The sequence below is a fragment of the Silene latifolia genome, chromosome 6 (genome assembly GCF_048544455.1).
Source record: "Silene latifolia isolate original U9 population chromosome 6, ASM4854445v1, whole genome shotgun sequence".
Classification (NCBI taxonomy): domain Eukaryota; kingdom Viridiplantae; phylum Streptophyta; class Magnoliopsida; order Caryophyllales; family Caryophyllaceae; genus Silene; species Silene latifolia.
In genome coordinates this window covers 117,681,150-117,700,717 of record NC_133531.1, presented here as the reverse complement: position 1 = coordinate 117,700,717, position 19,568 = coordinate 117,681,150, and the positions used below count along the sequence as shown (strand labels likewise).

General features: G+C 38.7%; 1 protein-coding gene and 2 pseudogenes across 1 annotated transcript; all 3 read left to right on the top strand.

The window, feature by feature from the left end:
- The first annotated feature begins 480 nt into the window (after positions 1-480).
- On the top strand, positions 481-2,943 carry LOC141658931 (disease resistance protein RGA2-like; annotated as a pseudogene).
- Positions 2,944-12,588: 9,645 nt separating this feature from the next.
- On the top strand, positions 12,589-14,863 carry LOC141588549 (disease resistance protein RGA2-like; annotated as a pseudogene).
- A 1,753-nt stretch (positions 14,864-16,616) lies between these two features.
- LOC141588548 (uncharacterized) lies at positions 16,617-18,614 on the top strand. The gene is made up of 2 exons (XM_074409985.1): positions 16,617-17,451; positions 18,385-18,614. The coding sequence occupies exons 1-2, from the start codon at positions 16,617-16,619 to the stop codon at positions 18,612-18,614; spliced, it is 1,065 nt and encodes a 354-aa protein (XP_074266086.1).
- Positions 18,615-19,568: the final 954 nt, after the last annotated feature.

Genomic DNA, 19,568 nt, shown 5'->3' with positions numbered 1-19,568 from the left:
AACTTTTAGTCACTTCCAGTTGTTCGGCCTAACTATGCTAATCGAATTGCACAACATGCAACCTTGCTGTTACAGCATAGTAGCATACCTATCCTAGGTCATGCACCTCATACCGTAATAACAATAATAACTACGAGTATGTAACTTATGTACTTCGTATTATTTAGGTTGAATAGGCTTAAGCCGGGCCGACCAAGGAGAATACTGAGAGAGAAATAAGATCCCCCTCCCAAGACATTATTATTATACTCCGTATTATATTAGCCCCTTCAAATATGGATAACACTTAGGGAGTAGGCTCTAAGCTTAAGATTTGTTTATAAAAGCATTGTTCACCAAATGCCCATCTATTAGGCACTGACTTGATTGGCATCTGGTAGTAGTGAGTACTAAATAACTACTAGTGAGTATTAAATAACTACTATGTAGTAATATATAACTGCTTTAGGCATCGATTCGATCAAAGTGACCGTCCACGGCTTTTTAAAAGTGTTCTTTACTCTTGTCATACATAAACACCACAAATCTGAAACCTTGAGAATCCATTCACTGCAAAAGCTGAGAAATTGATAGAATGGCAGAAGCAATATTGCAGAACATAGCTAATTCACTACTTACAAATTTAGGATCTAGAGCATTAGTTGAGATTGCATCTACATGGGGCTTCAAATCCCATTTGGAAAAGCTGAGAAACACGATATATACAATCAAAGACGCTTTATTGGATGCAGAAGAACGACAAATTGAGAGCCACACGGTTCGTGGTTGGCTTGACAGGCTTAGAACTGTTGTGTATGCTGCAGATGACTTGTTCGATGAGTTTGCAACTATGGCATTGGAAAGAGAAGTCATGGGTGGTCATAATGTGTCTAAAAAGGTACTCATTTTCTTTTCTGGCTCTAATCAGCTTGCTTTCGCCTTCAATATTTCTAGTAAGATTAAAAGTATTAGGGAAAAGCTTGATGAAATAGTCAAAGACAGTTCCGAGTTTGCATTTGTACTGCGCCCTCGTGAGGAAGGCAGGTTCATTAGGCCTTTGGGAAATCAAACTCACTCCTTTGTAGATGTAGAAGAAGTTATTGGTCGAGATGATGATAGAGACGCCATCATAGATATTCTGACGGCCTCTTGTGCTACTCTAGAGAAGCGATTATCTGTAATCCCTATTGTTGGGCTCGGAGGAATAGGGAAAACAACTTTCACTCAACTCTTATATAATGATGAACGGGTTGAGAAGCACTTTGACCTCAAGTTGTGGGTTTGTGTGTCGGAGGTCTTTGATGTAAAGGAAGTTATAAAGAAGATTATTATGTCAGCAACAAAGTCCGAGTCTCCAAATTTAGAGATGGACCAGTTGCAGAGTCAACCAAGGAAAGAAATTGGGGGAAAGAAATATTTACTGGTTCTCGACGATGTGTGGAATGAAAACCGTGAGGAGTGGCTCAATTTGAGTTCAATTTTGAAGGTTGGTGGGGAGGGAAGCAAAATATTGGTGAGTACGTGATCAAAGAAAGTGGCAGATATCATGGGAACGGTGCCAGCTTATGCTTTACAAGGCCTTTCGAAAGAGATGTCATGGGCATTATTTGAAAAGTTAGCATTTGAGCCTGGAGAATCTAAAAAAAAGCGCAATTGGTGAAATTAGGAAAAGAGATTGTGAAGAAGTGTGCAGGAGTTCCATTGGCATTGAGAAGTTTAGGATCTCTTTTATATGGATGCGATGAGTGGAAATGGATTGCGATTGCAGGTACTAGCTTCGCGAAATTGCCTAATAAGCAAAACAACATTACGCCATTCGACGCTCGGCTACCATCACTGTTGTCTCCATTGAAGAACTGTTTTGCTTATTGTGCATTGTTTAGAAGGATTATAAGTTTGAAAGGGAAACGCTCATTGCTCTTTGGATGGCCGAGGGGTTTATTGTTCCAACAATTGTAGCCCAAACTCTAGAAGAACTTGGCTATGAATATTTAGTTTTGTTGTGGCAAAAGGGCTTCTTCCAAGATATAACAAGAGATGAATATGGGGAAATTTCAAGTTTCAAAATGCATGACTTGATGCATGATTTGGCCCTAAAGTAGCTGAATCGAGAGTAAAGTTGCGAAATTTCAAGATGGAAACTTCAGTGACCAAATCCATCACTTGTCTCTTGGTTATCAACTGACTAACTCGTGGAAATTTCCAGGTTGCATGCGAAAGGCAAAGCATTTGAGATCATTTCTTTTGTTGGAGCAATTTAGAGATGGATCATATTTCAACAAGGCGCTTCTTGACTAATTTCAAACTTTAGATGCTTGCGCGTGTTGGATCTACGTAATCTTGGGTCAAGGACTCTACCTAAGTCCATTGGTAAGTTGATTCACTTAAGGTACCTTAACCTCTCCGTCAACCCTATACAAGAGCTTCCCAATTCAATCATAAGACTTCAAAATTTACAAACTCTAATTCTGCATAATCTTGGGTTAAGAACTCTACCCAAGTCCATCGGTAAATTGATTCACTTGAGGTACCTTATCCTCTCCTTGAACCGTATAGAAAAGCTTCCCAATTCAATCACAAAACTTCAAAATTTACACACTCTAAATCTCCACCTTTGTTCACACCTTAGAGCGTTGCCTATCCATACTAGAAAACTAACTAATCTTCGGATCCTAGATGTTCGTGGATGCTATAAATTAACTCACATGCCACCTGGCCTAGGTGAATTAAGTTTTCTCCATAAACTACCATGTTTTATAGTGAAATGTAGTTCATCTCCAAGATTTGTGCCCAATTTTGCCAAACACCTCTGCGCATTTAGGGGATTTGAAGACCCTCAATAACCTAAGAGGATCACTACAAATAGAACTTTCTGAAGACTTGAAAGACCCTGCCTTTGAGGCAAAGGAGGCAAACCTAAATATTAAACATGGGTTGAATGAGTTAATTATAATATCAGGAGTAGATTCTGTTGAGTTTATGGATTCAAGTACCTAAGAGGGGGAGGGGGTGAATTAGGTACCCTTTTTAAAATTTTAACTTCAACTTTATTGGATTAAAGTAAGTTAGGTGAACAAAAGGGATTTGAAGATACTTTGAATAATATTGAAAGATTGAACAAGTATCACAATGAATGTTTGCTGAAGTATGAAAGCAACAATCGTTCTGACTGTATCTATTTGTCTCAGTTTGTGGAGTATTACTGCGGACCAAATACGACAAGATGATGAATGAACTGTGCTTCTAAGTTTAAGCGAAACAAAACAAACAAACAAAGAAAGCAGCGGAAATAAAGAGATAAACAATGAACACGAGTTTTTGAATTGGTTCGGCAAATACTAAAGTGCCTACGTCCAATCTACCTTTTTATTACTTTCCTTTAGTGATCTACTCCGACAACTAAAAGACCCTTGTAATAAAAGACGCCAACCTACTCCGGTTGCAAAGCTAGTACAAGAACTACTCCGTTCTATGACAAGCTAACTCGCAATCTACTCCGATTGCCAACTCACAACCTACTCCGGTTGTCAAGAGTAAAAGACTACTCCGTCCTAAACTCTTCTAACACACTTAAAATGTAAAGGATCAAGTTTCCACTTAACACATTCTTAACAAAGAATAGAGGTGGACAACTTTTACAAGATCAACACTTTTAAGCAAGAGAGTTTAGTATAGAAAAGCAACAAATGGCCACATTTGTAGAAACGAAAGACACTTGAAGACTTTTAAAAGGATTTTGCAAGATACACGATTTTAATCTTTAAAACACTTTGCAAAACATGAAAGAATTAATTCAGAAAGTCTTGAGGATTTAATGAAGGAGGCACACGGTTTATATAGAGGAGGTGAGTGAAGGGATTGCTAGGGTTTTGAAGGGTCAAAGGCTTTGCATGTGAGGAGCAATAGTAGCCACCCAAACACTTGCACCAAAGAGGAGTCTTTTGCAAAGGTGAGAATAGAGAAAGAAGGTTTGAAAGATAACCTTAAATGTTCATGCAAAATCAGAAAACAAAGGATGTGAGACAAGTCACAAGAGACAAGTTAACACAAATATGGCAAAAAGGAACTTTTGTTTTCTTAAAAACCAAGGGATTGAATTTGCACAAAGAGGAAATATTTTGAATAATTCAAACCATTCTTTATTGGATACTACCTCCTTAAATAAAAATCTGAATTTCTCTTTTGAAAAATGATAATCACGTGAAAGCATTTGAGAGAAAATGGAAGCTTCAAGTTTTACGAGTTGTGGCCTAGTCCACTCAGCTGTTTGCTTGTTGAAGCAACAGTCATCTGGACTGTTTCTATTACTCTACTATACTTAACTTTCTCACTTGTACATTAGATGACACACGACTAATTACAATGGGATTAAAACAACTTCATCACTTCTTAATCCAAGCTTGATTACATCATTAATCCTGAAAAGGTAAACTAAGATAGCACAAATCAAATGGGCATGTTATCATCAACATAAGGGACCCAACAAATTCCCCCTTTGATGATGACAAGCCCCAAACGAATGAATGAGCAATGTAAACACCTTAATTCAAGATTTTAGCAAGATCAAATGATAGAGAAGGGACAATATTACCTTATCTTACCTTGACAATTTTACATTGCCCCAAAACAAGAATCAAGCTAAGAAGGTTAGACAAGCCATTAGTTTAATCAATAAGCAAGGAGATTTAAAGCATGAGTTTACCTTTTCCCCCTCTTGACATCATCAAAAGGATAGGGATGTCACAAGCATTAGAGTGCAGATTTTTCATAAGAAGACACAAAAAGACACATGAAAGTGTGACAAGGTAACAAGGTCAACATTAACAAGGATTAAGCATATGTTAATCAAAGTTCAACAAAGCTAAATAGAGTTTAAAGTACACCATCAAATGTTCAAAATAACGAGCAAAGAAAATAAGTTTTAGAGGGCACAACCAAGGTGGAACAAAATAAGGGGGTACGGGTAAGGGTAAATAGGCCGAGAGGATATGGAAAGGCTAAGGAGAGGAGGCTTGTTCACCATCCGAGCCACTACCCAACGGATCATCATCCACAATAGCATCTTCACCAACCTCTTTAGTTGACACAAGGGTGGAAATAATATCCACCTCACCACGGATGAGGTCCAAAGAAGAAGCAAGGGCCGAGATTGCTAAGTCCTTTTGACGAGCATCTTCCCTAATCCACACACCCAACTCAGCCACGGCATTGAGGACATCCCGCATAGTACCCGTATTCCCTTGACTAGATGACCCAACTTCCGGGTCCTTCTTAATTTTCACAGAAATTAACTCATCATTCTCAATTTTTATCAACATCTTCCCCATTTGCCCATCACTCATAGTATCATACATATCCAACGATCCCAAGCTAGTATTTACCAACACCCCTTGTGCTTTGAGTACAACCGATAACCACATGCTATAGGGTAGGTAAATCACATGAGTAGAAGGTCGACGAAGCTTGGTCGAAATAAGATGAAAACGTTTGAACATTAACCCGACTAGGTTCACCTTCTTATGGGTAGCAATGTGATAGATTAAATATTGTAAGGCAATGGTTAGTTTTCCTCTATCACCCGAAGGGTAAATTGACCTACAAAGCATATTGAAGATAATTCGAAGAGGAGGTGGGATTTGGGTGTTGCTCACGGGTCCGGGGGAGACAGTTTTGGGACAAACGGTTTGAGCAATGCTAAGAGGGGAGGCATATGGTAAGGCTACCCAAGTTTCGAGAGGGAGTTGGTCATAGCCTCCGACCGGAATACTAAGAGCATTGGCAAAATCAGATTGAGTCGGTTTTAGAGGCTTACCGTTCACCTTAGTCAGTAACAAATTCACCGGTTTATCAACCCGTACCGTTGCAAAGAATTGAATCACTTCGCTCACAAATACCGGCTCACGCATTTCCAACAACTTCTCCCAACCTTGAGCTAAAACCATGTCACGGACAGAGTGGAAAGCCGGTGGCTCGAACCAGTTTTGATTATACACCCGAGGAGAGTGAATTGCTTTAATGTTCATCAATCTTTCACAATTTTTGTAAATGGAAGTAGGGAGGTCGAGACTCTCAAGGTGAGCCCAAACCATGGCTAGATCCCACTTCGAGGTTAGGGAGACCGGATCCGAAGGAGCAAGGTAAACAAGCGTTTTCTTTGAAGGTTTCGATTTTTTTCGGGTAGGTTCATTTGGATTTTCAATTGGGATATCATCACGGGATTGTCAATGTTACTTTGTTCAACATTTTTACGAGATTGGGGGTAATTGAGAGGAGGAGGCTTTTTCTTTTCTCTTGTTGTTCTTTTTCGCCGGAGTCGAATCAGGCTCGCCGGATTTCGATGGATTATCATTCAAGTCAAATTCGGTTTCATCTTCAACATCTTCAACCAAAACAGTAACCGGTTCAGAGGAGGAGCTCGGAACAGTGGAGCTTTTCTTCCGACCACCACGAGTGCGTCTTCCTACCATTGAGGCGATGGGAATGTTGTCGGATGATGGTGGATCAGTGGGGTTAGGTGATGGTTGAGGGCTAGGTGGATCTGGGTTTGTTGATGTCGTATTTGAGGTTTGTGGGGGAAAGGCGTAAGATGTTTTGACTGGTGGCATGGTTGGAGTTGGTGATGTAGGCGGGTTGGATGTGACAGGGGAGGTAATTTTTGTGGGTTTGATAGGTGTGTTAAATGATGTTTTTACCATGGTGGGTTAGGATAGGTGAAATATGAGGGAGTTGGATTTGGGAGATGGAGGGTTAGTGGGTTTAGGTAGTTTGGACGGGTAGTTGTAGGTGATGGGTTGTTAAATGATGTTTAATGGCCCATTAAATGATGTAGGAGAGGTGGTTGGCCCGACTTAAACAAATTCAATTACTCGAAATAAAAACGCAAGGTAGCATATAATAAACGTAAATTTAGATATGAGGTTGAGTGATTACCGACTCACAAATACGGTGTCAATTTTTGGTCCAAACATGATGTCAATGCACTTAGAACACTTAATAACATATATCCAAATTTAACTTAATCAATTAGGAAATTGTGTAAAACTCATACTAAAAATCACAAGCTATTAATTAACCCAATTTCTAGTCTAAATTTCTCAAAATGTTCTCTTGCAAGTGGTTTAGTAAAAATATCGGCAATTTGATTTTCGGTCTTGCAAAAGATAAGTTTAATATGTCCTTTTTCACATGATCACGAATAAAATGGTGACGAATATCAATATGCTTGGTTTTAGAGTGTTGAATAGGATTTTTGGAAATATTTATTGCACTCGTATTATCGCACATTAAAGGAATGGAGTCAAAAATAATACCAAAATCCAAGAGTTGTTGTTTTACCCAAAGGAGTTGAGAACAACAATGTGCCGCACTAACATACTCACTTTCGGCCGTAGAAAGAGCTACCGTGTTTTGTTTCTTTGAGGCCCAAGAAGTCAAGCAAGGACCCAAGAACGTTGCAATTCCGGAGGTACTCTTTCTATCCACCGTGCACCCCGCATAGTCCGCATCCGAAAAGCCTATAAGATCAAAAGGACAATATAAGGGGTACCATAGGTAAAGATTTTGTGTTCCAATCAAATACCGAAGAATTCGTTTAACGGCTTTGAAATGTGATTCTTTCGGATTTGCTTGGAATCTAGCACATAAGCATACACTAAAGAGAATGTCGGGACGACTTGCGGTCAAGTAGAGAAGTGAGCCTATCATACCTCTATACACCTTATCACTAACATTCTTACCGAGTTCATCCTTGTCCAATTTGGACCCGGCTACCATAGGTGTATCATGAGGCTTACCATTAGTCATCCCAAATTTCTTAAGCATTTCTTTGATGTACTTTTGTTGATGGATCATGATTCCATCCTTTGATTGCTTAATTTGGAGCCCAAGGAAAAATCCTAGCTCACCCATCATGCTCATTTCAAACTCCGATTTCATTAGTTCCTAAAAATATAAGTAAAGGAGTTCATTTGTTGCACCAAATATAATGTCATCAACATATACTTGTACAACCAACAGTTAAATCATTGTTGCTTTAAGAACAATGTTTTGTCAACGGAGCCTCTTTTAAAACCATTTTCAATAAGAAATTTAGACAATCTATCATACCAACATCTTGGTGCTTGTTTTAAACCATAAAGAGCTTTGTCTAATTTGAAAACATGGTTAGGCAAATCATTGTTCTCAAAACCCGGTGGTTGCTCTACAAAGACATCTTCTTCCAAATATCCATTTAAGAAAGCGGTTTTGACATCCATTTGGAAGAGTTTAATGCCTTTGTGAGCCGCTAAAGCTATAAGCAATCGTATGGCCTCAAGTCTAGCTACCGGTGCATAGGTTTCATCGTAATCAATACCCTCTTGTTGGTTATAACCTTGCACCACTAGTCTAGCCTTGTTCCTTACAATTTCTCCCGAGTCATCAAGCTTGTTGCGAAAGACCCACCTAGTACCAATGACGGTACGATTAGGCGGTCTAGGGACTAAGTGCCATACCTCATTTCTTTTGAATTGATTGAGCTCATTTTGCATGGCAAACACCCAATCTGCATCGATCAAGGCGATTGTTACATTTGAAGGCTCAATTTGAGATAGGAAGGCATTATGGGCACAATACTCATTGAGGTGAGCGAGTTTGTTGACGGATGATCTTGTTCGAATTCCCGAGTTGAGATCACTTGTGAGATTAGTGAGTGGATGAGAGCTTTGATGTTTCCACTTCTTTGGAACAAAGGTTTCTTGTTCCCCCTCATTTGCATCGATCCACGGTGACTGTTTCCATTGGCCTGGAAGGTTCTTCATCCTCACTTTGTTTTGGTTTTCTTGATTCGGAGGTAGAAGCAACGATCGTTGGGTCTGTTGCTTCCAGAGAGAATCGAAGTACTACGTGTTCCCCCGAGTTCTTTGCTCTCCTTTGATGGCGGCAGGTCTACGTCTGCATTGCAATTCAGTCTTTGGAGCTTCTTCATCCGTGAACACGAAGTCTTTTCGAACAAGACCAATCTCAAATTCATCATCCTCATCCTCATCATCATCATCCATGTTTTGTACCTGTCCAAGCACACTAGATTCATCAAAAATGACATGGATGCTTTCTTCAATTAACAAGGTTCGTTTATTGTAAACTTTATAGGCCTTGCTATGATCGGAGTACCCAATAAATACTCCTTCATCACTTCGTGGATCGAACTTACCCAAATTGTTTTTACCATTGTTGTGAACAAAACATTTGCTTCCAAAACATCTAAAATATGAAATATTGGGTTTTCTTCCACGTAATGATTCATAGGGAGTTTTATTTAAAATACTTCTTATCATGACACGATTATAAATGTAGCAAGCGGTATTTACCGCTTCCGCCCAAAAGTTCTTAGGCAACTTACTAGTTAATAACATTGTTCTAGCCATTCCTTCAAGGGTTCTATTCATCCTTTCAACCACACCATTTTGTTGTGGGGTTCTAGGAGCCGAGAAGTTATGGTCTACACCATTGTCATCACAATAAGCACCAAATGATGAGTTTTTGAATTCGGTTCCATGATCGGTTCTCATTGAAACAAGTTTTAAACCAAGTTTATTTTGAATTTTTCTTAGCCAAATTAGAAACTCATCAAATGTCTCATCCTTAGAGCTTAGGAAGAGTGCCCAAACAAACCTAGAGTAATCATCAACAATGACACACACATAACGACTACCACCTCTACTTCTAGTTCTCATTGGTCCACACAAGTCGATATGTAAAAGTTGCAAAGGTTGAGATGTACTCATAATTCTTTTGGATTTGAAGGAACTTTTAACATGTTTACCTCTAGCACATTCATCACATACTTTATCAATTTCAAATTTTATATTAGGAATGCCTTCAACCAAATCAAGTCTTTTAAGGGTATTAAGAGTTTTTGTACTAACATGACCAAACCTTTTATGCCATAACCAAGGATCATTGTTCATTACACTCATGCAAGACATGGTGTGACCGGATAGATAGTTCAAATTAGTTAAGTAAACATCTTTGACACGTCTTCCTTCGAGTATTAGTTCATTAGTAGTGGCATCAAAAATTCGACACATATTAGCATGAAATTCAACAACATTACCCTTATCACAAAGTTGAGATATACTAAGGAGATTATGTTTCAAACCTTTGACAAGCCGCACATTGTCGACACAAAGTAAGGATGACTTACCAACTTTTCCAATACCAATTACTTCACCTTTCTTGTTGTCACCAAACCTTACCGTGCCACCATCATACGCTTTAAGTGAGAGGAATTGGCTTCTATCACCCGTCATGTGACGAGAGCATCCACTATCCAAGTACCAATTGCGGCCGCCTCTCACCAAGCCCTACACAAGATTAGTTTTTGAGTTTAGGAACCCAAATGAATTTGGGTCCCTTTTTGTGATCAACATAACTTGTGGTGTCTTTCTTAATGTTCATTTCATTTAATGCTTTGGTGTTCTTGTCAATGTCATCAAAACGTTTTGTACATCCATTAAAAACATGACCATTGTCACCACAATAATTGCAAATGATGTATTCGGGAAGACCTACATACTTCCTTTCTCTAAAATCGTTTTTAGGCTTCGGATGCAACGGTCGGTCTGACTGTTCCATTTGAACCCCAAACCAGCAGTTTTATCGCATTTCTCGGTTTGATTCGTGAGGAAGTTTAACACGGTTTGACTTCCTTCCCATTTTTCAGTGATGTTTTTAGCATTAACAAGTTCATTGGTCAAGTCATGGACACGTGAAAGAAGATGCAAATTCTTTTCTTTTTCTCTTTTGAGTTCATCATTGTTGACACTTTCAATGGACAATCTTTTCTCAACAATGAAGTCATGGGTGTGATTGTTGAGTTTAGACACGAGATAAATGATTCTTTCTTTGGACTCTTCATACTTAGATGTCATCTTGTCAAGTCTTTGGTTTAGATCAACGATTTCATTGGATCTAAGATGAGGAGAAGAGCTAGAAGAGCTACATTCGGGCATACCCTTTTGAAAGAAGGTAAGCCTTTCATGGAGGTCTTCTATTTCATTCTTGAGACAAACAACCTCACTCTTAAGACACTCATTTTCATTTTCCAACCATTCACCTTTTCTTTTAAACTTGTCTAAATCGTGGTCGGAAAACAACGTCTTAGAGACTGTTTCTCTTAAGTCTACAACTTCAACAACAAGGTCATAGATCTCATTTTCAAGATTGTCTTTGTCCTTCAAAAGATCATCACGTTCCTTGGTTAGAGAGGAAACTTGCATCACCAAGGTAGTGTTGACATTTTCAAGGTCGAGACGTCCGTGGTGTCGACCTAAGACGCTCTAGTTCTTTAGTCAAATGCTTGTTTAACTTGTTGACTCTTTTGACTTCATTATATGCCTCGAAGTGACAATGGAACTTGCATCTTTGCTTTTAGTTCATTTTTCAGATTAAAGTTCTCTTGAGCAATTTCCTCAATCTCATTTTGCATTATATCAAGCTTATTAGTTTGAGACCGACACTTATCAAGAAGTTGATCAAGAAGCTTACATACTTTCTCTTTGGAGTAAGTTCTAGCCTTGGCCTTTAGATTGTTTACCTCGTTGTCGGAATCGGAGTCGGAATCGTCGGGGTTAGCCATGAGGCATCTTAAGTGTTCAAGTTTTGAGGTTTTTGAGACTTTTTCTTTACCATGATTTGCAACACACATTTTAGCCTCAAGTTCCTCCTCGATGAGTTCCTCATCTTCCTCGGAGTCGGACATTCCCCATATAGCACTCATGACTCTATGTTTGTAGTCTTTTTTAACCTTTTCTCTTCTTTCCTTAGATTTGATTTCTTCCCACTTGGGACATTCTTTAATTTGATGAGTTTTATCACCACATTTAAAGCATCCCATGGTGGAAGTAGGTCGTCTCTTAGGAAAGCGTTTTTTAGAGTAATTATTAGTGAACTTTTTGTTACCTTGGCCATTGACCAACCCGGCTAAGTTCCTTGTGAACATAGCAAACTCGTCTTCCTCCTCATCTTCTTCATCACTTGGAGAAGATGTGAGGGCGAGACTCTTTCCCTTTGATGACTCACTAGAATGCTTATCGAGATTGAACTCGTGAGCCATTAGTGATCCCATTAGTTCATGAAGAGATAGGGTTGACAAGTCTTTAGCTTCCTCTATGGCGGTGACTTTAGGTTGCCATTTAGGGGTTAGACTACGAAGGATTTTTCGAATGATGTCCTCGGACTCGAAATTCCTTCCTAGACTTTGAAGCTCATTAATAATACAAGAAAAACGAGAAGAAGAATTATTTAAAGACTCGTCCTTTGACATTCTAAACATTTCATATTGTTGCATGAGAAGATCAATACGGTGTTTTCTTACTTGGGACGTCCCTTCATAAGCAAGTACAAGGGAATCCCAAATAGATTTTGCCGTAGGACACCCGGAGATTCGACTAACTTCCCCCTCACCAACACAACGTTGAAGAATCGACATTGCTTTGGAATTCTTTTCGGCAAGCTTGAAGTCGTTCTCATTGTAATTTCTTTCCTCTTTTGTCTTGGTGAAACCGTTAAGAATATCGGTTTCCTCAATGGCAAAAGGTCCATTTTGGATGATGTTCCAACATTGATAGAATGGCAGAAGCAATATTGCAGAACATAGCTAATTCACTACTTACAAATTTAGGATCTAGAGCATTAGTTGAGATTGCATCTACATGGGGCTTCAAATCCCATTTGGAAAAGCTGAGAAACACGATATATACAATCAAAGACGCTTTATTGGATGCAGAAGAACGACAAATTGAGAGCCACACGGTTCGTGGTTGGCTTGACAGGCTTAGAACTGTTGTGTATGCTGCAGATGACTTGTTCGATGAGTTTGCAACTATGGCATTGGAAAGAGAAGTCATGGGTGGTCATAATGTGTCTAAAAAGGTACTCATTTTCTTTTCTACGCTCTAATCGGCTTGCTTTCGCCTTCAATATTTCTAGTAAGATTAAAAGTATTAGGGAAAAGCTTGATGAAATAGTCAAAAACGATTCAGAGTTTGCATTTGTACTGCGCCCTCGTGAGGAAGGCAGGTTCATTAGGCCTTTGGGAAATCAAACTCACTCCTTTGTAGATGTAGAAGAAGTTATTGGTCGAGATGATGATAGAGACGCCATCATAGATATTCTGACGGCCTCTTGTGCTACTCTAGAGAAGCGATTATCTGTAATCCCTATTGTTGGGCTCGGAGGAATAGGGAAAACAACTTTCACTCAACTCTTATATAATGATGAACGGGTTGAGAAGCACTTTGACCTCAAGTTGTGGGTTTGTGTGTCGGAGGTCTTTGATGTAAAGGAAGTTATAAAGAAGATTATTATGTCAGCAACAAAGTCCGAGTCTCCAAATTTAGAGATGGACCAGTTGCAGAGTCAACCAAGGAAAGAAATTGGGGGAAAGAAATATTTACTGGTTCTCGACGATGTGTGGAATGAAAACCGTGAGGAGTGGCTCAATTTGAGTTCAATTTTGAAGGTTGGTGGGGAGGGAAGCAAAATATTGGTGAGTACGTGATCAAAGAAAGTGGCAGATATCATGGGAACGGTGCCAGCTTATGCTTTACAAGGCCTTTCAGAAGAGATGTCATGGGCATTATTTGAAAAGTTAGCATTTGAGCCTGGAGAATCTAAAAAAAAACTGCAATTGGTGAAATTAGGAAAAGAGATTGTGAAGAAGTGTGCAGGAGTTCCATTGGCATTGAGAAGTTTAGGATCTCTTTTATATGGATGCGATGAGTGGAAATGGATTGCGATTGCAGGTACTAGCTTCGCGAAATTGCCTAATAAGCAAAACAACATTCTGGCCATTCTGACGCTCAGCTACCATCACCTGTTGTCTCCATTGAAGAACTGTTTTGCTTATTGTGCATTGTTTCCGAAGGATTATAAGTTTGAAAGGGAAACGCTCATTGCTCTTTGGATGGCCGAGGGGTTTATTGTTCCAACAATTGTAGCCCAAACTCTAGAAGAACTTGGCTATGAATATTTAGTTTTGTTGTGGCAAAAGGGCTTCTTCCAAGATATAACAAGAGATGAATATGGGGAAATTTCAAGTTTCAAAATGCATGACTTGATGCATGATTTGGCCCTAGAAGTAGCTGGAACTGAGAGTAAAGTTGCGAAATTTCAAGATGGAAACTTCAGTGACCAAATCCATCACTTGTCTCTTGGTTATCAACTGACTAACTCGTGGAAATTTCCAGGTTGCATGCGAAAGGCAAAGCATTTGAGATCATTTCTTTTGTTGGAGCAATTTAGAGATGGATCATATTTCAACAAGGCGAGTTCTTGACTAATTTCAAACTTTAGATGCTTGCGCGTGTTGGATCTACGTAATCTTGGGTCAAGGACTCTACCTAAGTCCATTGGTAAGTTGATTCACTTAAGGTACCTTAACCTCTCCGTCAACCCTATACAAGAGCTTCCCAATTCAATCATAAGACTTCAAAATTTACAAACTCTAATTCTGCATAATCTTGGGTTAAGAACTCTACCCAAGTCCATCGGTAAATTGATTCACTTGAGGTACCTTATCCTCTCCTTGAACCGTATAGAAAAGCTTCCCAATTCAATCACAAAACTTCAAAATTTACACACTCTAAATCTCCACCTTTGTTCACACCTTAGAGCGTTGCCTATCCATACTAGAAAACTAACTAATCTTCGGATCCTAGATGTTCGTGGATGCTATAAATTAACTCACATGCCACCTGGCCTAGGTGAATTAAGTTTTCTCCATAAACTACCATGTTTTATAGTGAAATGTAGTTCATCTCCAAGATTTGTGCCCAATTTTGCCAAACACCTCTGCGCATTTAGGGGATTTGAAGACCCTCAATAACCTAAGAGGATCACTACAAATAGAACTTTCAAGACTTGAAAGACCCCGCTTTGAGGCAAAGGAGGCAAACCTAAATATTAAACATGGGTTGAATGAGTTAATTATAATATCGGGAGTAGATTCTTGAGTTTATGGATTCAAGTACCTAAGAGGGGGAGGGGGTGAATTAGGTACCCTTTTTAAAATTTTAACTTCAACTTTATTGGATTAAAGTAAGTTAGGTGAACAAAAGGGATTTGAAGATACTTTGAATAATATTGAAAGATTGAACAAGTATCACAATGAATGTTTCTTTGAAGTATGAAAGCAACAATCGTTATTTGTATCTATTTGTCTCGGTTTGTGGAGTATTACTGCATCAACCAAATACGACGATATGATGAATCATTGCTTCTAAGTTTAAGCGAAACAAAACAAACAAACAAAGAAAGCAGCGGAAATAAAGAGATAAACAATGAACACGAGTTTTTGAATTGGTTCGGCAAATACTAAAGTGCCTACGTCCAATCTACCTTTTTATTACTTTCCTTTAGTGATCTACTCCGACAACTAAAAGACCCTTGTAATAAAAGACGCCAACCTACTCCGGTTGCAAAGCTAGTACAAGAACTACTCCGTTCTATGACAAGCTAACTCGCATCTACTCCGATTGCCAACTCACAACCTACTCCTATTGTCAAGAGTAAAAGACTACTCCGTCCTAAACTCTTCTAACACACTTAAAATGTAAAGGATCAAGTTTCCACTTAACACATTCTTAACAAAGAATAGAGGTGGACAACTTTTACAAGATCAACACTTTTAAGCAAGAGAGTTTAGTATAGAAAAGTAACAAAGTGGCCACATTTGTAGAAACTGAAAGACACTTGAAGACTTTTAAAAGGATTTTGCAAGATACACGATTTTAATCTTTAAAACACTTTGCAAAACATGAAAGAATTAATTCAGAAAGTCTTGAGGATTTAATGAAGGAGGCACACGGTTTATATAGAGGAGGTGAGTGAAGGGATTGCTAGGGTTTTGAAGGGTCAAAGGCTTTGCATGTGAGGAGCAATAGTAGCCACCCAAACACTTGCACCAAAGAGGAGTCTTTTGCAAAGGTGAGAATAGAGAAAGAAGGTTTGAAAGATAACCTTAAATGTTCATGCAAAATCAGAAAACAAAGGATGTGAGACAAGTCACAAGAGACAAGTTAACACAAATATGGCAAAAAGGAACTTTTGTTTTCTTAAAAACCAAGGGATTGAATTTGCACAAAGAGGAAATATTTTGAATAATTCAAACCATTCTTTATTGGATACTACCTCCTTAAATAAAAATCTGAATTTCTCTTTTGAAAAATGATAATCACGTGAAAGCATTTGAGAGAAAATGGAAGCTTCAAGTTTTACGAGTTGTGGCCTAGTCCACTCAAATTTGTTTGCTTGTTGAAGCAACGATCATCCTGACTGTTTATTATTACTCTACTATACTTAACTTTCTCACTTGTACATTAGATGACACACGACTAATTACAATGGGATTAAAACAACTTCATCACTTCTTAATCCAAGCTTGATTACATCATTAATCCTGAAAAGGTAAACTAAGATAGCACAAATCAAATGGGCATGTTATCATCAACATAAGGGACCCAACAGATTCTTATGTCGAAGTTAGTCCTCAAACTAGTCTCCATGATGAGGTGTTATTAGAAGGTCTGAAACCACACCAAAATTTGAAGAAGTTAAAGTTAGTCAGGTACAGAGGTCAAAAGCTCTTGAGTTGGGCAATGACAGATAATCTATGTATGACCCTCCCAAACCTAGTCGAAATCCATTTTCACTGTTTCCAAAATTGCCGTCAAGTCCCTTCTTACAGCCAATTGCCTTTCTTAAGATGCCTTGCTCTTGGATCACTTGAAAGTGTTGAATACATGGAAATGAGTCCTCATGGGATTCAGTCCTCTCCGTCAACACAAACATTTTTTCCATCTCTTCAAGAACTTGATCTGAGATGTATGAAAAATCTGAAAAGATGGTGGGATGAGACAGAGGTCAAAGATTGCATTGATAAGGAAAAAATATCGCTGAAGCAAAGTCATCTTTGTCCTCCATCACTGTTGTTTTCTAATCTAGAACTCTTGCATATAGAAGATTGTCCAAATTTAGCAACCCTTCCTCTTTGTACTAACGTCAGGCAAGTGATCCTTAATAAGTTCAACAAACAACTGAATGTCTTGAAAAAATTGTCAAGTTCCACAGTGTATAGTGACGCGGGATCATCAGCGACCATTCCTGAGTGCAGTCCGAGGTTGAAGTCCTTGAGTGTTGATGATGTTGACTACCTCATTTCTTTGCCAGAAGAACATTTGGGCCACATTACGTCGTTGGCAATTCAAGATTCTAATTTGTTGAACATTTGCAGACTCAAGGAAGTTTTCAAACAGCTATCCTCTCTCACCCATTTGAAATTCAGTATGTGTGAAAGCCTGACATTAGTTTCTGAAGGCCTGGAACATCTCACTTTACTGAACAGTTTATCATTTCAGGACTGTGGGGAGCTAGATCTCTCTCAAAACAAAGGTCTCGAGGATGGCATGCCATGGAAAGCCTTAAATAGGCTTCGTTTCTTGCTTTTTCATAATATTCCTAAGCTAGTTTATCTCCCTTGTGGGAATTTTTTTCCAAAATGGGGTTTAATAACAAACATTTTAACAAAATGGGGCGACTTTGAAACTAATTACCAAAAATGGGTCCACGTAGGCTTGGTTTTGGCGGTGTTAGGGTCGGGATTAAGGTCGCTCACCGGGAGAGCGACTTGAGGTCAAACCGCCGTGCGGCTGAGCGACTTAGCAGGAAAAAAAAAAAAAAAAAAAAAAAAAAAAAGAAATTCAGAAGGAGAAGTTGATAGGAATCGAACCCGCAATCTAAAATCATACACTTCACACCCCTAACCATAATGCCCAGCATAATGTATTGACTCATTATGGTAATTAAAATACATATTTAATGCTTACTCACTATGGTAATTAAAATACATATTTAATGCTAAGAGTATTTAATAGCTGTTTGGGATTTGAATAATAATTACTAATTATAAAGTTTAAGCACTAAACTTTAACATGTTAATTTGCTTGTATTAGTGGTTAGTTTCAACAAGATAAGTGTTTGTTTTGTTGAACATCATGTGTTCGATTCCGCTTAACAGCTTTTTTTTTTTTTTTTTTTTTTTTTTTTCCAAAGACCCAAATCGTTTGTGGGGAGGGCGATTTGGTGAAATCGCTCACTCCCAAAGCGACTTGACTTGAAGTATCATACTTAGGTTTGAGTGGACTTTAAATGAGACTTTGGGTAAGGTCGTTGAGCGGGAGAGCGACTTGAATCCGAACCTAGCTTCGGTGATGACGTGGACCCATTTTGGATAAATACTTTCAAACTCAACTCATTTCGTTAATTTGTTTGTATTTGACCCCATTTTTGAAAAAAATTCCCCTTGTGGGCTTCAACACCTTACAAAGCTCCGCTCTCTACATATATCTGAGAATGATAATTTGGCAGAACTACCACAATGGATTAGCTGCTTCTCGTCTCTTGAATCTATGCAGTTGTATGATTGTCCCAAGTTGACATGTCTGCCTGAAGAATTTGGCAAGCTCAGTACATTAAATGAACTTGAGATCTTGAAATGTCATGGATTAACAAAAAGATGTCGATGTCCAACTGGCAGCGACTGGCCTAAGATTCAGCATATCCCACTACTTTCTGTGAAAGAGAGAAGGTATTGGTGATGAATTAGTGATGTCCTTGAAATCAATGAGCTTGTGGGAGCAATTGGTAAAATTTGTACTGAAATACTGCTCTAGTAATTTTTTTCGGCTTCAAAAGTGGGGGTAGGTGGAATCTAACTTGGGTGCATTGCCTTGGCAATTGTCTCTAGAGCCTCATTGCAGACATCATCCAAATCAAGAAAACATATCTTCTCACCAAGTTCCTTGCGTCACTTGCCCCAGCCCCGCAATCAGTCTATGTCTAGGTTTTTGGTAATGGCTATCTATTGTTCGACATCAGTTGTCTGCATTCTGCAACGTAATGCTGTTTTATAATAACTGTGTGAAACTGGTCTAGTTTTTTAAACATTATATTAAGACATCCGATTTCATTTCTTGATTTTATGTCTTGTTATTATCTCCATCAGTTGTTGTGGGCATTTTTGTTCTATGTATTGTAACTTTGGTAAATTTCCAGTGTCATACAGATGCATGTTTATTAGATCACATAGGTTGGATCTTCTCCTTTATAGTCATCCAATGCGATTCTTGAGGCATTAGTCATTGTGGGACATCCTGAAACAGCCTTTTTGTGTTATTAGTACCAGGGTGGCGAGGTTAGGTTGTGATTCCGCCATTTACATGAGCCTAGTCCTATTGATACACTGAGGTAATATTATAATCTTTTGCGCCTCCTTCCAAAGACGAGGATGGTGGATTTTGCCATATTGGTTGTCACATTTACGTAGATTGTGGGTGGTGCGTCTTTATAATATTGCTGATTTGCTGCTCTTGTTGATGGTGTAGTTGTTTTTTTGTTTTTTTTTTTCACTTTATGATGGGGAATGGAGGTATAGATCCAATTGGGGTGCACCTGGCTTCCTATGAAGCAATGACAGACCTTGTTCTTAAAATTGTTTGAAGAATTGTGAGACTGGCCTATTTAAAAACGTACGAGAGCTTTCGTTTATGACT

Coding starts and splice junctions, on each gene's coding strand:
- LOC141588548 (XM_074409985.1), top strand. CDS start 16,617: ATGACAGATAATCTATGTATGACCCTCCCAAACCTAGTCGAAATCCAT. Junction 17,452..18,384: donor GAAAGCCTTAAATAGGCTTC/GTTTCTTGCTTT, acceptor ATAATTTGGCAG/AACTACCACAATGGATTAGC.